The sequence below is a fragment of the Motacilla alba genome, chromosome 3 (genome assembly GCF_015832195.1).
Source record: "Motacilla alba alba isolate MOTALB_02 chromosome 3, Motacilla_alba_V1.0_pri, whole genome shotgun sequence".
NCBI lineage: Eukaryota > Metazoa > Chordata > Aves > Passeriformes > Motacillidae > Motacilla > Motacilla alba.
The window spans coordinates 88,206,318-88,229,585 of NC_052018.1; the positions used below are offsets into that span (position 1 = coordinate 88,206,318).

The 23,268-nt window shown below is 34.9% G+C and overlaps 1 protein-coding gene across 2 annotated transcripts in view; it reads left to right on the top strand.

Moving 5' to 3' along the window:
- The window catches only part of LRPPRC (leucine rich pentatricopeptide repeat containing), an 87,212-nt gene that overhangs the window by 24,106 nt on the left and 39,838 nt on the right, over positions 1-23,268 (top strand). For both annotated transcript variants that reach the window (XM_038131356.1, XM_038131357.1), the window contains exons 13-23: positions 182-275; positions 3,478-3,547; positions 6,666-6,693; positions 8,938-8,995; positions 10,125-10,231; positions 10,445-10,522; positions 10,849-10,902; positions 11,635-11,748; positions 12,961-13,091; positions 14,505-14,590; positions 16,224-16,428. In XM_038131356.1, the coding sequence (XP_037987284.1) occupies positions 182-275; positions 3,478-3,547; positions 6,666-6,693; positions 8,938-8,995; positions 10,125-10,231; positions 10,445-10,522; positions 10,849-10,902; positions 11,635-11,748; positions 12,961-13,091; positions 14,505-14,590; positions 16,224-16,428 (1,025 nt within the window). The remainder of the gene's footprint in view (positions 1-181; positions 276-3,477; positions 3,548-6,665; positions 6,694-8,937; positions 8,996-10,124; positions 10,232-10,444; positions 10,523-10,848; positions 10,903-11,634; positions 11,749-12,960; positions 13,092-14,504; positions 14,591-16,223; positions 16,429-23,268) is intronic.

Sequence of the window (23,268 nt, forward strand, 5' to 3'; positions counted from 1 at the left end):
CAGTTGATTTCAATACAAAAAAAATTTTGATCAGTAGTAACTCATTTGGCTGCCATATAGACCTCTGTAGAGCACCTTCTGTGTTTGCTGCAGCTACGTTTGGGAAGGAAGTGTTTAAAAATATGAAGTATCTGAAGGTCTTCTCTGTGTCAAGTTCCATGGTCGATTGCTTTTTCTCTAGGAAAATGGCTGCCTGTTTGAAAGTGTTGGGCTCTACGTAGCAGAGCTAAGAAGTGAAGCACTTCAGGGGAGACTGGACAAAGTTCTTTCTATACGTGAGTATTTTTCATGTTGCTTGTTGCTGTGTACTTGGTGATAGTTTGGATTGGTTGTAGGCTGAGAGATTTACTTGTATTAATATGTGTGAGGTTTCAACATAAGTGGGGAACTTGAGCAAAGTGCTTATCATGTCAGGTCTTCTGTGATGACTTGTGTGATTGATACTACCAGTTCTGAACCATAAATCAGAGTTTAATTCTTTGGTATTGAACCCGGCCATAAGGTTTGTATACAAGTTATTTGCAAATAGCAGCTTTACTGTGATTGTGACAGGAATGTTACACTCTTGTCCTTACGGGGTTTAGGCAAAGAGTTTGTTTTTCACAAGGCCTGTGAGGTCGTCGTTGCTGGGATTGCTTTTGTTTGCAGCATCAATGACTGTAGAAAGTGAGGAACGATACAGCTCTGAAGTACTACAGAGTTACTCATAAAAGAAGCAGCTTTAAAGATCTGATGGTCACTGACATTAACCTGAGGGTGTTCTGCTGATCTTTTGGTCATGGAAGTTGTGTATAAATGTGATTGGTTAATTAGGCATTGAATAGTAGCATGTTTAAGAGTTTTCTCCAAAGACTGCTCTGATGCTCAGTGCTTGCAGATGTTAATTTATGTGATTGACTGAATGTACAGGATGGGATAATTTGCTTGGTTAAGTAAGAATGTGATTCTCTTCAAAATATAAATAAATAGTGTTTATATTCCTGCTATGCTGATATATTAATAAAATACCTAAACTTGGGCTAAATCTGATACAGAAAAATCTCTTTGTAAACAACAGTTTTATTTCTCCAAGTCTCAGGGTAAAGCTTAAGCAGTTGCTTGCTGCCTTTGTTATTAACTGTTTTATTTAACAAATACAGAAATAAGTAGTCTATATACCATGACTCTGGGAAGCTGTTGTGTTCCAGATAAGAAAATTGAGTGGTTACTAATCAGTGATTTGATTTTAGTATTGGAGAGTTATCAATTAGTGAATCCTCAAGATTCGCCTTACGTTTTGCCAGTATTTTGTTTGGTTTTATTACAAAAAAAAAAAAACCCAAAAAGCATGAACCCAACCATTGACCCATAAAATTTAAATATCTAAAAAGAAACTTTGAAATTTTTTCAAAGGAGGACTGTTTATTAACAACAATGAAATCTCTTTTGGAATGTGAAATAGTTTGGGGGATTTTTTTTCTCCAGGAAAATGTAGACCCCCTCCTTTCATTCTGGTTAACTGAAACAGGCAGGCTTTAATATGTTATAAGACACAATTATGTGTATGCCTGGTATATGGTAAATGTATATATCAAAATTATGACACAAGCCCATAGAGTAAGTTGAATTCTGTCTTAGTGTCACAAAATTAGTATCACTTAGTATATTATTTAGCCATTGTCTGTGAGTTGAATTTAAATCTTTTAGTGGTATTTCTGTTTGCAAAGACCAGGGTTAATAATTCATGGAGACATATCAAATTTCTTTGAACTTGAGCTTTAAAGGAAGCTACTCCGTAAATAGTTTACCAAGCTGAAATGAATGCTAGTAAATCTAATTAGCACCTATGTGATGATAAGGCACAGATATTAAACAGCTGATTTTTTTTTCTTTTTGACTTGTCTCCTTTTGCAGTATTACAAAGAGGGAAAAATTGATGCAGTATGGAAAATAGTTTGAGATTGTCTCATCAGTATAGTCAGAGAAGGCAAAGGTTGGTTATTAATGCTGGCTGCTATCTAGGTGTATTGATTCAGCTTCTCATGCCTTATAATGTATAGATTTCTGCTGCTGACAAGATGAAAACTCCGAAGCATCAGCTGAGGAATCTGGGCACATAAGGCAGTGTACATGAGAGCCGCTTTTTCCCTTTATCGTGCCATTCCATTCCACTTCGTTGTCAGCCCCTTGATTTTCTCAGACTTGTTTGTTGCTAAGGAAACCAGGTTGCCGATTGTCAGCAGCAGCTGAGCATACTAAGATGCTTTTCTGCTCGTTTTTTTATGAGCAAAAAGTTTAATATACTGCTGGAGGAGAATTTGTATTGGGGTTGTCTTGAAACCAACTTTCCCTGAGGTTTTCAAACAAAAATAAATGTTCTAGCATTTAAAACTAGGCTTAGACTAAGGAAGCGCTCTTAGCAAGTTCTTGTCTTTGACTTCTGAGGTTCCTTTGGAGCTGGTGTTTTTATTTTGGTTGTCTCCTGCCATATTGCAGCCCTTGCTGAAAGGGCCCTGTGCAGTCAGGTTTTTACAGCAGTTAATTCCATTGTGGTGCTGAAGTGACATGATGTTAACTTCATACAGGACATAAATGCACCCACTGCTGCTTTTTTTTTCTTTGCTGGTCTGCGGTGCTGGAATGAGAGACAGCAATTCTACAGGAAGAAGGTAGAATGCTGTGGAATATTCGGCCAAGAAATAATGTAAAGATGAGGACATGAAGCATAACTGTAAATTACCTCTCAGGAACATCTAATTTTAAGTGATTTTTCAGTTTCCTTTGTGTTCAAATATTATTGTATATAACAACATATAAAACTGTATATTTGTCTCTTTTTTCCCCCCCTTAGATTTAATTTAATTAAATGGATAGCACTTTACAAGGAACTACTTTTTCTTTCTTGTCAGGGAATTTATACTAGTGGAAGCAAACACTTAACAAAAGTGTTGTGCCATTGATTTTTGTTTGGATGTTTAAAATTTTATGTTTATTATTATTTAAAAAAATAAAAGGCAAAACTTTAAAGCCTGTTTTAAGGCAGATGTTCAGTCTGAAACAATTAGCAAACTATTTGCCTTCAGTGGATCTTTTTTTTGTTCCAGCACTAGTATCTCAGGTTTTCTTGATTAGCAATGTTTGAGGGTTGTTTGGCTTTTTGGAATTGGTCTTGTACTTTCTTTAGAAAGATGCTTTATGCAATTAATAATTATTATAAAAAACTAATTTATTAACTATTGAGATTAAAGGCAATATAGAGGGAAAACTTCTCACTCTCTGAGTATTTGATTGCTTTTGAAATGGATCAGATTTAGCGCTGATAAAACCCAGTTTCAAACACTTGAACATTTTAAATCTTGGTTTATAAATGTTTGTCAGTATTTAGTAAACTATCAAAATAGCTTTTCAGGCAATGGTCTGTTTACATGATCTGCTCATTTGTTGCAGTTCAGGGATTTTTTAACAATGACTATTGAGAAACATGTCTTTCATTTACAGTGTCTTCAGCAAATACACCTGCTATAGATTGTCGTCTGTTTAGAAACAGCCTCTTTTTGGGTTTTAAAAGGTAAGGTTGTTATATTAATACTTTCTTTTTCCTATGTAACAAAGTTCCCTCTCTTTTTTGTCTTGGTGAACACAAGTCTGTCTAGTCTTTTGTCCCCTGCTCCATGTTTTAAAAGTAACATTCTAAGTGTGGTAGGAGATACTGTTATTCCTCCCTGCTTTCCTCATTTTCCTTGCCTCTGCTATGTATGAACATACACTTGAAACATTGTATGTAGTAGATGAAAAAGAATTTCATTATTCTTCGTTCTGTGCTATGTGCCCATATATAAACTTAGGGTAGTAAATATTTGGGGGTTTATCTATATTAACTTTTTTTTTATGAACAGCTGTGCTACTGTAAAATTTCCCTAAAGATTGTCACTATTAACCAGTAAAGTAATAGGGTACTTGATAAAAATGAAATACCAGTAGGAGCCTGGCTTATTCTGCTACGTCTGCTAACTTTGTGTGCCCTCTTGGTTAATATGGCTCCTGAACACTGACATGTAACACCTAGTTCTGAGCTACACTGCCAGGACTTTGTGTTCTCAGTCATATGGTCCTGTTCAAGGAAGGTTCCTTGTGTATTTGCAAGATTGTCTTAAGCTTATGCAAGTGTATGTGAATTAGGAAGCACTTCTATCATGTACTGCTTGCCCCAGTCAAATGTTTAGGGCTGGCAATGATAGGGTTTTTTTCAGCAAGCCTACACCACGGGGAACGAGAGAAGTCACCTAATACTACTCAGGACCAGGGTTTGAAGGCTGATTTTGTTATTTCTCGGGATTTTGTAATGAGTGTGAATTAGAACTGTTTTCGGTTGGATATTAGTAAAATGTAACAGGTGAATATGACCAAAATAATTTCCTAGTAAATTACATGTTCTATCTAGCTGATCCTGTTGTATCATAGGAAAAGGAGGAGAAAAAGCAAACCAGTGTTGAAATTTGGTTTCTTAGCTAGGCCCTAGCTGGCCTTGGCATCCAAGGGGTAAGTGAAATACTATTTTAGATCCAGTAGGAGTATATTGCTTTTTCTTTAATAGTCAGCTCCAGAGTCATCTGTTTCAGATGTATAAATTAAAGTAACAGATTTTCTAAACACATTTTCTCTCTGTAAGTATAGATGAATATCCAGCTGAAGTAGGACTTTCACAAGAAAGCAAACCATGCCAATATTTACCACCCACAACCAACACTAGGCTGAAATAGCCCTGCCACTGGGAAACTGTGCAGGTGTGCAGAATGTGATTTAAAGTATCTTTAAAATATCATCATCTTTCTAGCAAACTAGTTGCTAAATAGTATAGTCTGCTCAAGTGAAACAGTTACTATCCTCATAGTGGGAACAATTCCTGCTGTTCTGATTACAACAGTTATTGGACATCTGGGCTAAAAGCTCAGAATTCTGATAGAAATTAAGGTTAGGGGTCTTTTGATGTGATTTTTTTTCAGGGGGATGGGGTGGTGGTGGTTTTTTTTCACTTTTTCTTTAGCTTTCATTGCCACTTTTAAGTGTGTCATAAGTTTTGTTTATCTGTTCTATATTATTCTTTTGTTTGCCTTTCTTGCTACCTGGTTTCATATGCTGTGTTCAAGGTCGCCTGTGCTTAGATTTTACCCTTACATTTTTTCTGAAAGCATACCCACTCATGTTGCCTTTTCTGTTTTAGACTTAATGGCTATAACAGTCTGAGCATGAAACTCGAGGGTATGATAGGAGAGAAGAAAGAATATTTGTAGGTTTTACAAAGACCACAGCAAAATTTTATGGCTAAATGCAGGTCTTGAGTGTTCAAATGAGCAAAGTTCAGGATTGGAGTGCAAAATACAGGGTAGGGGTGCCAGGGACATATGAACAATGTCTGTGGCAGACTAGTTTATGAATTTCTGTTGAAACTGCTCTTCTCTAGTAACTGCTTCAGAGTATTTCCATTCTATTTGCCTGATGTAGCATTACTATTTCAGAGTCAAGTACTTTAGGAAATGGATGCATTTGATATCTGCAGTTCTTTGTCATGCTGTCAGTGGTGGAGTGAGTTCACCCAACAAAGCTTAACTAACCTCACAGATGGACTTTTCTTTCTCCTCTGTGTGGACCTGCATTTGACTCATTTTCAAATACAAGTGGCAGTTGCACAGAAGGAACAAATGTTTCATAGGGTTGAACTTCCTAAATAAAATCCTAAATTTCTGTGAATGCGTTCAAGTTTTTGTGCATCTGTTCAGGCTGTATCTTACTTTTCTCTAATGAGAATTACAGGAAGATAAAATCATGTAATAAGGTTTTGTTCTCTTACCCTTGCCTATATTAATGCTGTTTTATAGTTGTCGAAAAGTTACAATTCTTGAAAATTTACAGCTTCTAATGAGAGTTTTGAAGTTCTGTGAATTACAGGAAAATGTCAGGTTTTTAATACTTGAGACAGCTGGTTTTTCATTAAGATGTCAGGGATTTTATACTTTGGTGAACTGGTTGATATGATTTTTGGTTGTAACCTCATGATGTACAGAGAATGTTCTTCCTCAAGTTTTGTTTCAATCTATGAGGGGAGAAACTCTGTATTTTGTTTTCTACTTTTAAAAATATTATATATTTCTCTCATTATAGTAACCATTATACCTAAAGAGATTTGATTATTTTCTTTTTTTGCATAGCATAAATGCATTAATAGCTGCCTGTAGTTATCTTGGTGTATAAAAGGTCTAATGCACAGGAGAGTTAGATTTTTTTTTCCTTGCAAATTCCATGTATCAAGTGTTTTTTTATGTGAAGTGCAGCTTGTGAAGCTTATTTTCTTGAAATGCTAAATAGAGAAGTATAAAACAAAAAAGTACAATTAGGATATGTTAAAAAATTGAACTAAGACCAAAACTAAGACACTTTCTAGTTGTAAGTGATCTGTTTGGAACATTGGATTGTTTTAAGTTTTTTAGCAGAAATTATGACCATATTGACTACAGTAAAAAGCCCTAAAGTTATTCTGTTCAAAATTGGTTTAAACAGTATGTGGCAGTTATTGTATTTTAATTTCATCTAAATAAGATCCTCAGTGTTAATGTTCTGTGTTGTTTTAAAGAAAGCTACAAGAGTAAAATCATTTTGTTGCTTTTGTTATCCTTTGCTGCCCTCTTCAGCTCAGATGATGTACATCTATGGAGCAAGGTAAGTGGAGATAAAACTAAATAAAATCAAGATTCTTTAGGCATTGCATGTTTATGGTGCATTACTGTAAATCTGAATTCTGAGACTGAAAATGGTAGACATGCTAATTTGAGCAAGACTTCTGTCAGTGGTAGATTGGACAAATGTATCAAACTGACTTTTCAATTCAGACAGTTAAGTGGAATTGGGAAAAATCAAGTGAGGTATTACCATGTCATTTAGCTTATTCTACTGCAATTTCTAGATCAATGTAGTTACTGCTGAAGGTGGTCGCAGCTTCTGGATGAAAGTCTGCCATGGTTGTGCCATCAGGCATCAATTCATTTTCCTGCCCTCCTTAAACTTTCTCCCTGTCCTCACACTGGTGCTAACAAAATAGTAAGGCAGACTTAGTTTTTCAAAGTTTCTAAAAGCATCAAAGCCAAAGCCAGATAAAAGCAATCACCTGGATGAGCTCAAATGGAAATTACTGATCATCTTGCCCAACCCCACATTAGGGCTACATTAGAAAGACACTGCAATATAACTTGGTGTTACATTTTGCACGGTATTAGAATAGGGAAGATGTTGGCAGATATTGCTGTGGATGTGGTTTCAGATTTTGGGAAGGGATGCACTGTGCTTTTTATTGTTATTCTTCAGTACTGTAACTGCTGATAAATAAAAGTACATGTTAGATTTCACAAAGAAATCTTGGAATGAAATGGAACTTAAGATTTGGAAAGTCTCTGATCATTGATTTGCATGAAAACAGTTCAGGATTTTTTTTACATTTTACTACCTTTTACTGCTATGTGATGATTCTGTTGAGAGGATATTTTTGTCTGCTGCCTCTCTCGTTTTTTGCATTAAAAAAAAAAAGGAGAGCAGGGAAAGAAAAAAGGGGATCTCTTATTGATCTCATTATGAAAATAATTTTGAAGGACAGAGAGCTGAAGTATTAGTGGTCTGCATGTGAAGTAATACCTAGAGTTAATTTCATTCTTCATCACAATGGAAGAAAAATAAAGTTTCTTGTCTTCATTAAGTTTAAGAGTAAATACATGCATTGAACTTCTGAAATAAGAAATGCTAACTTGGGAAGTAAATAGACACTTAGAAACAGAAATAATATTACACATTTTTTCTGTAATTCAATGCTTTTAGTATTCTGATATTTGATTCAGAAGAACTGTTATGACTTCCTTGGATTTTATTGCAGTGTGTATTGATTTGTCATAGGAAGATGAGGGGGAAAAAGGCAGAAAAAAGCTGTAGTTTCACTGTGAACAGTGTCCATGGTGTTGGTGGAAAAGTAATAGATAAGATATTCAGGTGCACATTTGGTATTTTCTGTCTCTATTTATCCATTTTCATCAACAATTGAAGGTGAGGGTTCCTTTTCTTTTGTCATTACTTAAAACACAGCACTTTGGCAGTGAGAATGCATCTCCCTCTGACTTCTTTGAGATTGCATTCTAGAATCATGGGAGATAAAACAAAAATTCTTGAAGCACAATTTCAGTTTTGAACTGAAGATTTAATTCATAAAAATTATTTAATTTCCTTAAGAAGAGTCAAATGATTTTTGAAGTGATGTCGTTTAGGTTAAAGTATTTGTAGGTAAGATGTGGGGGGCTTTTTTGGATAAATTTTTTTTTTTCTTTCAGAGGAGGTAAAATGTATGTATTTCTTTGGTTTGCATGATGGATCAAACGAATGCTAAATGTAGTTGTAATTAATTTCTATGAATGCATGTTTCGTCATTCAAAATTGCACTTATTTACAACAGCTTATTTACAACTAGCTGTACTAGTTACCTTAACTCTACCAGAGCATGATAAATGTTGTTCCTTTATTATGTTTTGGTATTTGCTTCTTTCAGGTATAAAAAACAAGAAACTTTTTAGGACAATTTCAGCTTTTGCTAAATTGGAACGTAATTGTAGCATCTTCAGGAGTGACACACGTTAAGTAGTGTCTTAGGATAGCTAACTTCCTGTAGAACGATATATAAACAGAATACTAGAGTGTTCCCTGTCCTAATGCTATACCTTAGAAAGCATTTCTGTTGCAATATTTTTTCAAGAAAACCCTATTATTTACCAAAAAAACCCTTTGTGTTTCTTAGGGAATTACTATGATGTGGTAAAGAATAATACTTTAACAGAGAGATGCTTTATTATTTTGAGAATTCAATTTCAGATGCTATTTGTCCTTGCTTGCTTCTTTTGGCTGCAATGTACGATTATTCTGTCTCACCAGATAACAGAACTGTTGTACAAGGATGAACGTTATTGCCTGACGCCTCCAGGACCAACTGGTAGAGTTTCAATTTCTATGATTGTAACTTATCCACAAATCCGTTCTTCTGTGTAATGATGGGTTTGAGGGATTACAACAGTAAACACTGATTGCTTCTTTTTGAAAGTGAAATTTGAAAACATGTTGGGTAAAATCCTGATTCAAATAATCAGAGCATATTCTGTGAGATCCACAAGATTTTTTTTAGAATGATAAACAAATCTTACTGATAATGATTAATTTTTGTAAATTTAAAGATCAAAATGGAGAAGGAATACAATATCAGTGCTTAAATACTTTAAAAAAAAACCATTTTTTTCAACCTACTTTTTCATTTAGTAGTAAAGGTACTGTCTTTGTGCGGCAAAATGGTACTTAATATCCCAAATCTTCTACCTTGAAATAGGTATACCTTTTTTTGTTTAATGTATTATTTTAAAAAATGTTTGGTTTCCCCCCGCCCCTTTCAGACCTAGAGGGGCAAGGAGGTGTGGGGACAGCTAACCTTTGAGAAGGCAGTACTTGATATTCTTCCTATTCTGGGAAGAATTACAGGACCCCACATATTTTTGCACTGCATAGATAAGAAACTAAGCATAATTTGATGAAATCTGTTCATCTTAATTTTCATTGGCTAATAGGCAGTTTCTTCAGTGTTACTTGCTTGAATGGTTAAAATATTTTTGTATCCTTTTATATTAATATTACAATACTTAATGCAGCTTGGTAATGGAGTATAATGGGTAAAATGTACAGAATAAATATGCAAAGTATTAGAAATCTGTTTTTTCTTTTGAGCAGTGACAAAATATTTGTGGCAACTATTTGGGGTAGCAGGCAGGAAAGGGGGGGAAGGCCTTGGGCAGTACCACTTCTGTCACACGGTAGTGGAAAAAAATAGATTGAAGTAAGATTCTGTACTGAAAAGCTGTCACTAGGTCTGAAAATAATTAATATTCCTTTCACTCACCAGTTAGATATGTGCTCCCAAACCACATAATCTCTATGCCTCAGTGATCATTGTTGCCATTTCAGAGCCTCTCATCAGGGTGACATCTCACACCAAAATGATTTCTTATAAATTAATCTTGATAACATGACAGTCTCGGTAATTTTAGTGGAATGCTTTCTCTTGTTTTTTTCCACAGAAGCTGTTGGCTATTTTCTTTATCACTTGATTGACAGCATGAGTGACTCAGAGGTACAGGCCAAGGAGGAGCGTTTGAGACAATACTTCCATCAGCTGAAGAAGATGGTACCATTTCATTTTTTGCTACATAATGCCTGTCCTGCCTGACATGTATCTATTAGGTTTGAAATTGCTGCTTTTAAGTACAACCAGACCACTTCTCAATGACATGCAAGAGCTGGAGACTTGAATTACGTCTGAGATAATTTCTGTTAGACAAATTTCAGTTTGGTTCTGTTTCAAAACTCATATAATTTTTTTCCCCACCTCTTGGTACAGAATATAGTTATCCCTCCCAGCCACTACAGCGGCATTTGCAGACTGCTGGACTCCTCTCAAGTTCCTGAATTAATTAAGGTCTGTGGTTCTATAGCAATTACTTTGAATCTAAAAAAATCTCTGAATATATTCTCCTTTGCAAAATAAATATCTTCATGCAGTGATTATATGTAAGCCTTTTAACCTTTCTGTGATTTTTCACTGTTGTAGCTGGTTTAATTTCTAATGTGAAAGGGATACATTTAATACGTGCTATTTTAAGTCAGTGTAATAATGCTGCAGAACACAGCTTTTTTTTACCATTGCTATTATATAATTACCTTGAACCTTTTGAGTATGATATGCTTACTTAGAGATTGAACTTTGGGAGAGATCAGTGATATTTTTGTCTTACTGAATTTCAGGATGTAGGGTTACTGTGTCAAAAAAAATCCCCGTCTAGAGACGACATTCCAGAAGTAAGTAAATTCACAGATAGCTATGCTTGTTCTTACTGTAATAATACTGTTTGGATATAGGGTTTAGATGAAGTGTAATCACTGGCTTTCAGGTCATGGAAGTATATTAACGTTATTTAAATCCACCATTTGAAGTTCAGAGGTTACTTTCCAGAGTAGGAGTAAAGGCTATCCAGATTTTCATATAGACCTGATACTTGACCTTGGAGTTGGCTGAGGTCTCATGCCTCAGTTTCCCTGCCTCATAGATATTTTTTTGAAAGTTCTAGTTAGTTAACAGTAGTGGTGTGAGGCTTAATTCATGCTTGTAAATTACAGTGATCCACTTGAGTGGCAGGAGCCATATAAATCCATACTGCTTCTAATGGTCGAGTGTCAAGTCTTTACATTTCTGATCTGAGCAAAGTAGAGATGGAAAAAGAACCAGGCTTGTATTCCCTACTGCCCTGAACACAAAGAACTGAGTGTGAGAGAAATAGTAATGTTGACCTTTGTAGATATGTGACTTAATGTTGGGTTTTGTTTTTTTTTTTTTTTTTTTACTGTATTCTGACTCAGGTCTTCAATTAATATGTACTATTTAAACAGATAAAAGCACCTTAAATGATTAAAAATTTTCTTCGAGTATGAAAGAAAAGGATTATTTTGTCTGTCTTTTATTAAAGTGATCCGACAAGTTGTTCAGGGAAGGGTGTTTTCACAATTGACATTCTTTCTGTTACCTCCATTTAGAGTGCTAAATCTGACGTGTCTGCTTTGGAGAAGAAACTAGAAAAGCGAAAAGCTGAAAACCAGCCTATTACAGATGTCTTGAAACAACTCATACATGCTCTTTGTGAAGAAGAGGTATCTTAAGCAATGCAGAGATAATTGGAAACACATAGCTATATTTTTAAAGGGACATAAATGACTGTGTTATGGAAAGATACAGTTAAGCAAAGACAAGTGCAGTGCTTCAGGTTTCATGGTTTGATGCTTATAAATCAAACATAAGTGCAAAAAGCAATTAAATCAAAAGGTTAACTAATTTCAGCAACACCTTGAATGGCATGTTTTGGGGTTGCTGAAGTTTGTTTACAATAATCTGCAAAGTGAATGATAGTAACAGCTGTGATAGGTTTATCATACATGCCAAATGTCCTTTCAAGCCATGGCTCCGGTCTCTTATATCTAGATTGTCAAGCAACTGATACATGCACTAGTCATTTGCAATTCAAATATTACTAGGTTGTTAATGCAGGGATTGAAATTCCATTTTCCTGCAGGAGGAAAGCTCTTCTGAGATAAAGGGTCTCTTGCCTTCATTCGGCAGGCGTCCAGCTGTAGTTTACATTCATTTAGTGTGTGTCTGTAATTTGTGGGGTATCACCACACTTTTTGTTCGGTTTCTTGTTCAGTATGATCCTGCCTATAAAGCTGGATCTATAGGAACAGTAACAGTTGTGCAGGTGATAGCACAATATTCTCTGCTGCTACGAACACAATTTAGAAAGAGTTGAGTATCTCGGCTGTGTATCTCTACAATTTTGCATATGAAATAAGCTTAGATGCAAACACCGTTGCAAGTTCAAAGTGGTCAAATGTATGAATAAGAATTTATAGAAAAGTAAGCTTTCTATGGAATTAATAAGTAGTTTCTTATTCTTTCGAAAGTAGTTTTGTTATGTGTTTGGCAGTATACCAGGTGAAAATGGTTATGAATTCCAAATAAATAAGAACTGTTTTAGAATATGGGTTAATCACGTTCATTATTGGAAATAAGAAAAAAAGAAGTCTCTTACATTAAATAATGCAAGAAATATGAATGCAAACCAAGAAAATTTATTTAGAAGTCTATTCTCAAATTAACGTAAAAGGTGTTCTACAAAAATGTTTGCGAAACAGCTTTCACTCTTAAAATTTCCTAAAGCATCACAGCGCAGCGCTGTGTTTTCATATGTGATCCTACACTACTAAAAGCACTAAAGCAGTCATGTAACTGCGCACTGAATATATAAGATTCATAATGTCAGATTGACTTTTCCTCTCGTTCACATCTTTGCTTTGTTCCTTTTTTAGAATATGCAAAAAGCCCTTGAAGTGAAAGCCAAATACGAACCGGACATGGTTGTCGGTGGCTATGCAGCCTTAATAAATTTGTGCTGTCGACATGATAATGTAGAAGAGGCAATGAACCTGAAAGAAAAAGTGTAAGTACACCGGCACTGAAACATGTCACAGAGATTTATGCTGATACACAGACCTTGTTGAATTAAGTAGGTTGAGTATTAACCCCCTCATCCATTTTTAATTAGTTTTCCCCAACAATGTATGTGCATTTAAAACAGTCATGGGTGTGGTTTTTGGAAACAAAAAATTTGCTTTGTGTAATTGAACATTAGAAGCAGCTACTTCGTGTGGTCAGTAATTTAATTTTATTTTTATTTTGAAAAAGGCAGCTTGCTACATAAAATGTTTTATTTTTATTTTAAACATGCATAGTGTCTAAATTGAATTTTTGGCTTAATTTACAGTTAAAGATGGGCACCTGTATTGTGTGTTACAAAGCACTTAGAACGTGTTTAGAGTGCGGGACACCTATACTGTTTTTAGAATAGCAGTGTTTGAGTAGTGTTACTTTAAGACTGTCAACAAGCATTCTGTTTTAAATTTTTATATTCAGTTCTTTGAAACTTCGCAGTAAAAGTTAGCTCCCAGCTAAAACATGCCATGCGTGACTTAGCTCAGAGCAAATTCTTACAGATGATCCTTTTATTTGCCCCTTTTTTTTTTTCCCCTCAAAAGGCTCCTTTTGATCTGGTGCTATAGTGAATCAAAAACAAGTTATACGTGACTTTCAGGGTCTCTCTCTCACATACACCCACAAAGTACTTGCTTAGGTTTTACCGTAGGTTGGCAGGCAGGTGCTCATTACACCTTGCTAGTGTTAAAAATTATGTGAAATGATTGAGCTGGGAATATAAAGAATTTTGCCACTCTACACATGAGGGTTGTGTATTGGCTTTGCAGTTCTGCTCTCACACAGTCTCCAGTGTGAGTTTGTAGGAAGTGAAATTCAGTCTTCTGCTGGAGTTTCACCGCAGTAATACATTTTACTGATCTGCCTCAAGCATAGCCTCATATTTCAAAAAAGTGTCTCTTTGGATTGTTATACAAAGAAACAGCGGTGAAGGAATTAACTTTCAGTACTTCCAGAGAAAAGAAACAACACATAGCAGAAACTTCAAAATAGTGACTTTTGACTTAGGCAAATAGTTTCAATCTCTCTGTCAAAAAGAATATAGCCCTGTTCCAGTCATCTGCACTATTTTCTTCCCTGGCTTCTGAAAAATACCCTGTTTTATGCAATAACTACCAAATAATTAAACCATCTGACTCTTTCTCAAAAACATAACCTTTGGCTTTTGAGGGTGGATCATATTTTTAAAACATGTTCTAATGGTGCATCTTTTCAATTCTATCAGATTTTTCCTTTAAGACTTACTGTCATTTTTAGCTCTTAGTGCTGTTGCTGTGTTAAGTACTTCTAAAAATAAATCTTTAAGCAGGAGCTATAAAATGTGAGCCTCTGTTGATAAAATTCTTAATGCTTTAATTTCCAGCTTCCCTAAGAGTTCACCTGTTGCTCTTGACAGTGGAAAGTACGTAGCACTGGTAGAAGTCCTAGAAAAGCATGGTAGACTAGAAGGTAATCCATTTGCTTTCATTGTGTATTTCTGCTATATAATAAAGGTATCTTGCCTCGAGAATAAAAATGTGACTTGATATTAATGGTATATCATGTCCTGAAAAGTGCTTGAACATTTTGCATACAAATTTGCATGTGAATTCAACCAGAGATGCTTGGACAGTGCAGGCCATTAGTTTTAATGGATTGGCAAGCTTGTCATTTACATTTGCACAGCTCAGTGCTTTTTGCATTTCTGCAGCTAGTTTTTATTAGCATTGCTGTTTGGATTGAGTTTGAAGATCATGACTTATGGCACAAATTGCGTATGTGCCTAGACTAATGGCTTTGTTTTTGCTTAAGAAGGTCTGAAGGCTGAACATAAAACCTATAAACATAACCCTCTTATAAGAGCCAAGTACTGCAAAAAAAAATTAACTTTTCATAAAGTATATATTTTTCTGTTACTATTCTTTTTTGTGTTTGCTATTGAATTTTATATAAAATCTGTAAACTGCCTGGAAATTTTGGCTTTTTAATGAGTGTTCTACAAACTGCAAACTTCATATTTCTAGATGTTTGCATTAAGCTGTTAGCTCTTTAATGTAATTTAGTCTAATATAATTCTGTGGCTTACATGGTTTGGTTGATCTTTAAAAAGAACTCTAGACTGTCAGTAGCTTTAAAAGACGATTCTGAATATTGAGTTCTGTGATTTTGTAGAGAAGCAACTACACTAACACTATAAAACATGGTCTGAGCCTAGACACAAAATGTAATGGTTTTATTTAAAACACTGTAAAATAAAACAGAAAAGCTAATACAGTTTTTTTTCATGTAAGATTTTCCTTTGAAATTTGTCTTGGCCTTTTATTAAGCTTACTGTTATAAAAATAATAAACAAAGCCGATGTTGTTCAAATCATAATAAATCAGATCATGTCCACCTCTACATTAAGCAGTTTGAAAACATGAGCTTGCTTTTAAGACCATAAATGTCCCTCAGAAAATAAAATAATTCAGAAATGTAGCCAAACGTAAAGTGGTCAAAACATTCTGTCTATGCAGTAATTAAGAACATTATAAAAATGCACTTATTCCATATACAAAAATGTTTGTTTCCGCCTTACTAATGAAGCTTAATGAACCTAATGTTTTAACATGCAGTCTGTTAGAAAGCTTTCATTGGCTCTCCTTGGCTAATTAGTATCGACACAGCAAACAGGCCCTATCGGTATCAGACCATTAGTCTGGCTGTATATACAGTGTAAACATATCTTTATTATCTGGCCTCGTGACAAGCCATCTGCTGAAGAAACAATGGAGTGATTTAGCAGATGTTAGCATGGAACGATAAAAGCATCCATTTAGTAGAATCTTCCAGCTATAGGGCAGGCTGTACAGGGTTATGTGGTGCAGAGTGGGCACACAGTTCCTATCTATAATTTGTAGTCAAAGTTGCAGGAAAATGATAAAACCATGCTATTGTGGATTTATAATTGTAGTCTCGTTTAGAAATGCAAGTAGTAATTAACTTGAAATCGGCATTATACACCAGAATTTACATTCCTGCTGGGTTTGAAATGCTGTTTTAATAGCAGTTTGTTTTCCCTACATGAAATTACCTAAGGGTCTTTTGTGTTGTTTCATTGTAGATGCTATTAACATTCTAACGGAGATGAAAGAGAAGGATGTTCCTATCTCAGGCAGAACAGTTGCATCTTTTCTCCGCATTCTTAATGCCGCTGCCATGCGAGGTGAAGTTGAAACGGTGAATCGATTACATGACACCATTGCAAAACTGGGGTTGGTGCAAACTGCTGCCCTTCATGCCCCTCTGATTACAGTTCACCTTGAAAAGTAAGCTATGCTTGGGCTTCAGATGAACCAAGTTATGATATTTATATGTGTTCTGTGACCTGTGTACGCAATTCACAGCTGCGCATACGTATCTGGAAGTGCTCACGCACGTGCAATTACTGATCTTAGAGCAGTAATGAACAAATATGTTTTCTTCATTTAGCTGAGTCTCTTTTCATCAGCTAGACATCATGTCATGATCTCTGGGAACAGCAGCTGTGTTTTACGGGCACATCAGAGATGAAGTGGCTATATGTTGGAATATGCTTATGAATTAGTTTGTTCTAAAGTCTGTTTGACAAGATAGCTATTCAGAGCATGATAGGTGCAGTCTCAGCTCTTGTAGTTAAGTGGAACATGTTTTCACATCAAAACAGCATTATTTTGCTGTGCCTTCCAGTATATCTCAGGTGAGTTGCAGGGCGGTTGTTGAATACTGAAGTATTTTTAATTCATGTAATTCAAATAATTTGATATCATTGCCAGTAGGCTGCTTTGTTGCTGAATTTAAAATTAAAAGAAAATACTGTCTGGTCTGTTATGTTTGAGGGGTTTTGCCTATATTTACTTGTAGTACCATTTATTAAGGAAAAGGAATTTCATACAGGCATTCTGTTGGGAACTATCTTTAATTCCACGTGCATTATTCCTTTGCATAAGTTTTCATTATGAGGTGTAGGATATTTGAATTAACATGCACATGAATTTTATAATAATTTCCTTTTAAAATTAAGGAATTAAATTTAAAATCAAGAGTCACTTTTCCTTTACCATATGCACAATCCTTCTACTGTTCTCTTATGTGTCACTTCTGTAGTTCCTGGATATTTGACACTTACAGCTAGCGCTTATGAATCAATTTCTTGAGATTTGGTTCATGTAAACAAAATGTTATTGGCACAAATATAATATCTATGAAATAAATAAAGTTTTCCTATTATCATGTAAGTCAGCCATGTAGGGGCATTTAGTTCTTGTAGGTATTCTGGGTATGCAAGGTCTGTATAGCATTTCTCTATTGAAAATTCTTGAGCAAGAGCTAACTCTTGGTAGATGTGTGCACATTCTCTTTTAAAAACAGTGTTTTAGTAAGTGGTCAACAGTTAAGAATGTAGTGTACATCTTCTCAGTCAGTGACTCTGCCATCACAAGCTAGGCAGATGTTTATGAAAGTAATTTAACTGCAATCATATGTAACTAATGTGTCGGGAAAAATATCTGATATGCTTTGCAGTGTGCATAAGAGCAGCTGCATTTTGCATAATTGCCTTATGCACATTGACATGCGAGTTGTACCTGGTGCTACTTCAGCTTTTTTCACTTGAGATGTAGTGTATGATGATGTAGATAAAGGTGTGATCATGTGCAGTTGAAGAGGGGGACAGTAATGAGTGTTATTTTATTTTGATTCCCCTTTTTTTTTGGATTATAAGATTTTAAGTTTTTGGGAAAACTTTGTAAAAAGTTGGAGTTTTATAATTAATAAAGGAACTTTTGGTGAGATTAGATTCATGAAGGAGAAAGTCGTTTGAGACTTATATATAAATAATACAAAAAGTAAGCTAATTTCTTATGGATTTTTACCACCTTATTGGTGGACAGACTGCATCTTCTCTGATGGTAGACAGAATTTGGAAGTTTTTTTCCTGCCTAATTTGCTTAGGAGGAATAACTGCATTTTCAGTGGGATGTTTGTTTTTTGGCAAGGGGGAGGTGCTGTGGTTTGGGGTTTGTTTTTTTTTCTTAGATATGCTAAGAGTATTTTGAAAGTTATGAGTGACTGAAATAAGTGTTAGTCATTTCTTTCAGTAGTTGTGCTTATTGTTTGCCATTCTACAGCTCAAGTATCATGCTGAAAACTTTTCGTTTAGCTGCAGGTCATCAGCATGCCTCTGAAATAAGCTCCAGGTTGTTTTAAATGTTCCACAGTAGTGGTTGTAGTAGTGTTTTGTGTTCTTAATTTATTTCAAACTTTTTATTTGCTTATAAAATAATCTGGGATTCACTTTTGAAGATTTCAGCAATTACAGATTTAAAATGTTTTCATCCACCTTTTTTTTCCAGTCCTGAACATTCTTAAGTTCTTATTAAGTCCTAGTGCAAGTTAAAAGTTTTTACAAGAGCATGGAAAAGAAAAAAAAAAAGTTGATGGTGGACAGCATAACTTTACAAAAGCCAGCATTCTAGTAGAATGGACATTTTGGCTTTAATATTCTGGGAAATATTTAACTGAAGAAACTAGAGAAAGAACCCATGCTTATCTTGCAGTTTTTCTGACACTGAGTAAGGGAGCTACCCCCCTGCATTGAATTTTCTGATTTTTATTTATGACCCTGAACAGTTTCTCAAGATGGGAAAATCACATTAAAAATTGAGACAGTGCACATCGTCTTGGTCTGTCATATAATGTGATAAACCTTCCTTGGATTGTGTGACAAAAATCTGCAGGTATATAAAGAACTTGTACTTTGTCTTAAAATATGTCTTACTTTTGAACTGGTTCTTCCACCTGCTGATAATTAGAAAAACTTGTGATACCTACACTGGGTAAAAATGAAGATTTTTAAGGGTTGTAGTTTTGGCTTAAGTTCTCTGCAAACTCATCTTTGAGAAAAGAAACGAAAAAAAAAAACCTTCAGGTTTGAAATTTACTAATTCCTGATATAAGAAGTGCTCTTAAGCAGAGGGAAGAAAATTTGCAGGTAAACTATGAAAACATTATGTGACAGTCCATATGAGTAAATTATTTTGTAGTTTTAAGTCAGGGAACACAAGCTGTTAATACCTGTATCTTAAATAATAAAAAGTCTAAAGTTGTATTGTTTTTCTTTTAAAATGATGAATGTATTTTAATACAGCATTGTCCAGTAGAGCGTTGTGTGCTCATTTGTCATTATTCTCATATAAACCCATTTTGATTAGTTTCTTATGTAGTAGACAGAGCATGAATGCAGTGCCTTGACAATTTTCCTTCTGTTGTTTCCACGGAGTTAAAATCACCTGTGATTCTTTTTGAGATCATTCTGCAGCACTTACAAGTTATGTGACTTTTATATGCACTTCTAAAAATAGGCATCTTTGTAAATTAAGTGATATTTTTAGTGGGGGACACATGTCTCTAGTGGGGAGAGGTTTTTTCCCAATTTTTTTAGTGGCTTTATTGCAAATATTGTATTAAAACTCCTTATGTGTTGCTGTGAAATTAGGGATGTTTGGCTCTCTTACTCCATTATTGCAATTAGGAATTTAGCATCATCAGTGCCAAAGGACAAAAGTGTCTCATTTGCCCTATGGGGACAGGACAGTGATAAGATGATTTTTCGTCAAGGATCATTGGGTCGTAATTAAGTTACATTCATGGCTATTGCTTTTTGAAGGATGATTGGTAAATGACAGGCTTCATGTGCTTGCTATGGACAGTGTTCACTAGGGTTTTTTCTCCCTCTGTCAGAAAATCCTGTTGAGTCTGATAATGTAAATGTGGCATTTTATTCTGAACAAAAGAGCAGGGAAATGAGCTATCTTGTCTAATCATTCAGTTGTTTAACACCGACTTCCAGTTTAGACTCAATTGGCTGGAAAGCACTTGACATGTGAAGTTAGTGCTGTTCGGAACGCATGTTTGAGTAAATTTTAAAGTAAGTGACAGCTAAATTGTACCTAGGGAAATTACAAAGCCTTCAACACAGTTAATTTTTTGGGGAGGATTAGTTGTAATTGCAACACCAGTCTCCTTGAAGATTCCTTAGTACAGCAAATGAACAGAAACACATTTAGCTCTTTCAAGAGCTTGTTCTCTTTTTACAGAATAATTTTTGTAAAGCTGATTGTACCTTGCTGAATTGACTTCCCTCTACACTAACATCTGCTTCAGATTTGTAGAGAGAGATTTGTTTTACCAGGCTACCCTCCACCCCCACCCCAGAAGAGTCCCTTTTTTCTTTTTACCTCTCTAGTGATTTCAGGTTTGAGAGCTTTTCAATCAGTAAACCCCTTAGGTAAATTGCCACTTCACTAAAGCTTTATGCATAATGTTGCAGCACTTCATTCCAATTAAAATCAATATTTGGAGTCTTATTTTTATCAGGCAGATTCTCTGGTTGGGAAAGTTGTTTATTACAAGTAAAAGGGTTAGATTTAGTGCTACATTCTTTAAGCAAGAGAGGAATGGCTTGTTTTGAAAGTGAGGGGGGCTGAAATATCAGGGAATGGTATAGCCAGTCCTGCCACAGTGTGTCCTGCAAACCTTCCACTACCTGAGTAATTCTGGCTCTTCATATAGCTTTGTGTGATTAAAATTGCCCACACAAATATTTTAGAAGATTGGACCCATAATACCTCAGACTTCGTAGCCATACTAAAGAGAAAAGAATCAAAAAACTTGGTGTCTTAACCTGAACTTTACTTAAGCTGGAAAATAATGCCAAAATAGGGCTCTCCTGGGGCTGCATAAAGGCCAAGCAGAATGTACTCATGGCTGAGGCTTCTTCTGTCATTCAGAAATAATATGTATCTTCTTTTTCAAAAGAGCAAGTTTCAAAGTGCCAGAAAAATACACCTAATCTTTAAGTGGAACAGGTCTTAGACTTGAACAGATAATATTTGTGAGTGACTTAAAGCTGTAGAATCTGGCCAACTCAAAATGAAGCGTGGATCGTCTGTGTTCACGCTTTAAATACTGTTTATTCCAAACTGATGCTGGAAATACAATTTTTCCAGCATGGCTATGAATATATGGGCTTTTTATTCCCTTTTTGACTAGGACTATATTAATTAAATAGTAATTTTAGACAAGGCTTTTAATGTCTTAGAGTAGTAAGTATCGTTTGGGAGGATAAAAGGGTGTTTGACATGCATAACTTCTTACAGAAAGATTCCCAAATACTTTCAAATGTACAGCTGTTTGTTAGTTTTAAATCATTATGTCTAAATAGCTTTTTCTTAAAATGTAGCAATTCTCTTTTGTGCAGCTCTTTTTATTATAATTGTTTCAAGAAACACATTAAAATGTTACGTCGGCTTGAAATTTGAAGCCTACAGTGAATTCCTTATTTTTCATTTTCTAAAAGGACTGTAAAAACTGCTTACAAAAGTAGCTGCTGGTACTTACTTGGAATTAACTGCAGTTTATGACAGTTAAAAAATACTGCAGATTGCTAAATCATAGAAGCTCAAGTACAGGCATAAGCTTGATAATTTTTTCTTTGGAGTAGTGGTACCAACAATTTGTCGAGTTGGAACTTCTCTATGTTTTATTGTTTTATATTTGTCTTTGCCAGTTTAATGTATTTATGTGTCCTATAAACCCCATTCTGCAGTCAACTGTGGATGACTGGTTGTTTGATTGAATGCAATTGAACAAGTATACCTGATTTTAGTAGATTAAAAACAGTACATCAGTGTTTAAGATACAGTACTCCTTAAACACAAACTTACTCAGCCTCTTTGAGTAGTAGGTCCCAGTAACAAGTACAATATTTCAATTTATTTTTGTCTCAGGTCTTTGCTGCATTTTTTTCTCTGCATGTGCAGTATTAATGCCTTCAGAAGTATACATGTAGAGACTAGAAAACTGTTAATGCTACTGCTTGAATGACATTGCAATTATTCATTCATTTATTGATAGCTTTGACCTAAAAACAGTCACTTTAATCCTTTAGGAATACAGCTGAGACAATACTGTAGCTGTTTGAGCATCAGTCTGAAAAGCTAGATTTATCACTGAAAACTTTAATTTGAATGTATAAGTGTTGTTATGCCTCCTTAGAAATTGAGTAGTTTTCTGTAAAACTGTTTTTTTCCTAGATGTTAACTGAACTTGCATCTAAAGCAGGAGAAAAATACTGATTATATAAATCTTTATATCTGACTATGGTAACTACCATAGTATTTCGCTTTTATGACAGTAATCTAGCCTGCAACATCTACTTGCAGTTTTGAAATTAACCTGTAATTTAGTCTTCACCCCAAATGACAAAAATTCAAATGACTCCATGGGGTGCCAGAAGATGCACTGTAAACAGGGCTCAGTAAGGGGGATAAGGTAGAAATCCATCATCTTAGGTTCTTTTAAAGAATGCCAGTATTACTGAATAAAATTAATTCTTCTTCTGTGTTTTACTGTTAAAATTTTTAAAAATATTAGCCTAGATAATGATAGTAGTACATGCTAGTTTAGTTAGTTGTTCTTTGAAAAAGCAAAATCTGTACTGCACAAGAAATGCAATGTGAGGAGAGGACATCTGAATTGGGCTTGTTTTAACAGTAATGTCTTAATTTGTTAAGGTTTTGTTGATGAAAAATAACATTTTCATCATGCTTGGGAATGTTGCTTCAGGAATGTTAAATCATTATCTCAAGTCAGCCTTTCAGCTGCGGTTGTTAAGTGATTTTTAAATTTTTTTTCCCTTTGGTAACTTACATCACCCGTATCAAATAAGGCTCTTGAAATCTAAAATGCAGTCTTACTGACTGCCTGGCTACTTACATTTTGTGTGTGTGGTCTTGGTGTGTTTCAGCTTAAACCGTACTCTTCAAAGAATAACTTGACATATTGTTTTATCAGTGTTTCTGTGGTTGTCCTTGGTTGGTTCTAGTGTTTTTGCTTTGTTTTGTTTCAAGAGTGGGTTGTAATCCTTTGAAAAAAATGTCTGCAGCAGATGATTAAGTACAGTTAGTTACACAGTATGGAAGGTTATTTTGTATTTGTTGTTACTACAATTGTTTTTATGACTTTCCAGTTTTGCATTTTAATTATGTATACTTCTGAAGGTGTTAATAGTGTATACAAAGGGGAAAATTCAGCAAAGGATTGAGGTACCAAAAATGGAAGTATTCTCT